Source organism: Octodon degus, unplaced genomic scaffold (assembly GCF_000260255.1).
Source record: "Octodon degus isolate 3935 unplaced genomic scaffold, OctDeg1.0 scaffold00191, whole genome shotgun sequence".
Lineage (NCBI taxonomy): Eukaryota > Metazoa > Chordata > Mammalia > Rodentia > Octodontidae > Octodon > Octodon degus.
The window spans coordinates 1,004,679-1,006,361 of NW_004524767.1; the positions used below are offsets into that span (position 1 = coordinate 1,004,679).

The 1,683-nt window shown below is 34.0% G+C and overlaps 1 protein-coding gene across 1 annotated transcript in view; it reads left to right on the top strand.

Annotated features, from left to right (window-relative positions):
• The window catches only part of Gnrhr (gonadotropin releasing hormone receptor), a 26,005-nt gene extending 25,750 nt beyond the window's left edge, over window positions 1–255 (top strand). The window contains exon 2 of the mRNA XM_023704184.1: window positions 120–255. Within this exon, the coding sequence (XP_023559952.1) occupies window positions 120–255 (136 nt within the window). The remainder of the gene's footprint in view (window positions 1–119) is intronic.
• The last annotated feature ends 1,428 nt before the right edge of the window (window positions 256–1,683 follow it).

Genomic DNA, 1,683 nt, shown 5'->3' on the forward strand with positions numbered 1-1,683 from the left:
ATATTGGACAATTTCCCCCATTATAGGCACTAGATTGGACTAGTGGATTTTCCTTGTCAGCCAGTTTGGTTTTGTGAGAAAATTTCCTTTAAATGTACACTCTTTTCTTTATCTAATAGAACTACAACTCAATCAATCCAAGAACAATATACCAAGAGCACGGCTGAGGACCCTGAAGATGACAGTGGCATTTGCCGCTTCCTTCATCATCTGCTGGACTCCCTACTATGTCCTAGGAATTTGGTATTGGTTTGATCCTGGAATGTTAAACAGGGTGTCAGATCCAGTAAATCACTTTTTCTTTCTCTTTGCTTTTTTAAACCCATGCTTTGATCCACTTATATATGGATATTTTTCTCTGTGATTCATAGACCATCGAGAATGTAATATGAAGAAAAGAAAGGTGGTAGTTTTCTTCATTTAAAAATGAAAAACACAGGGCTGGGGAGACAACTCAGTGGCTCAAGCACCTGCATGGCAGGCACAAGGTCATGAGTTCAATCCCCAGGTCTAAAAAAATTAAATTAAATTTAAAAAAAATAAATTGTGCAATAAAAGAAATGAAAAACACAAAGCTTGCCACATATTACACACAAAGCAGGATGAGAATAAGTTATCATCCTCATTCTTTCAAAGCATCATACTGGCACAGTTTCAATTACAAAAAAAGCACAAATCAGAAAAAATACTAATAAGTTTTTCTTATTCATAAAGTTTTAATCTCTGCCTTTTCTGACTTTCTTTTACATATTATTTGGGTTTCTTCTTGCTTTTTCCTGGATAACAGTGCATAAAAATTTAAAGTAACTACAGTCTAAGGCAAAAAGATGCAAAAAAAATACATAGAGCTGAGAAACTATAGCATACTTCAAAGCTTACGAGAACCACTAAGGTTTTTTTTTCTGCAAAAAGGGCTTAGCAGTAATTATAACCATATGCTATAAGAATGTCTAGAGCACAGAGAGAATAGGGCTTCTGCCCATAAAATCAACTTTTCTTGCTCTGATTTAATAAGAAAGCAAAAGCTGCAGATTATTCTCTACAGCTTCAAAAACATTCTAAGTCTTAGAATAGTTGGCATCCAAGCCCACCATCCTTTCCTCTTAGCTGACGAAGTTATTACACAGCACAGATCATTTCCTCCCATTTACATGGGAAGAATGCTGGAAAGTCTCTTTATTAAGGGAATGGTTAAGATTTGGACAGGGAGTAGTAATAATCTAGGATGAATAGGCCACAAGATCTGTGGTGCTTACATAATAATAAGTGTTTTAAAATACAGTTAAGAAAAGGTATACTGTTTGTATTTATGCATAAACTCTTCTATGTTAGCCATACAAGGATTTGTTTGTCTACCTCCTGATCTTACTATGTCCATAATATATAAATCACTGAGAAAAGTAAATACAAAATCAAGCATATGCGCTAGCAAAAAAATATGTTACATACATAAAGGAACTCTGGAGAACAAAATTATACAATTTCAGTCTGCATCAATCAAAAAAGACAGCAGAGAGTTTTGCAAGTAGACAGGAAAAGAAACACTAAATGTGAAACTAACATATACTGATATTCACATTAAATGGGACATTTTCTAAAATATGTTTGCACAACACCAGTTGTTTTATTTAATTCAAACCTATATCCACTCCTTCCCTGAGAAATGGAATGAAGTGAAATAAT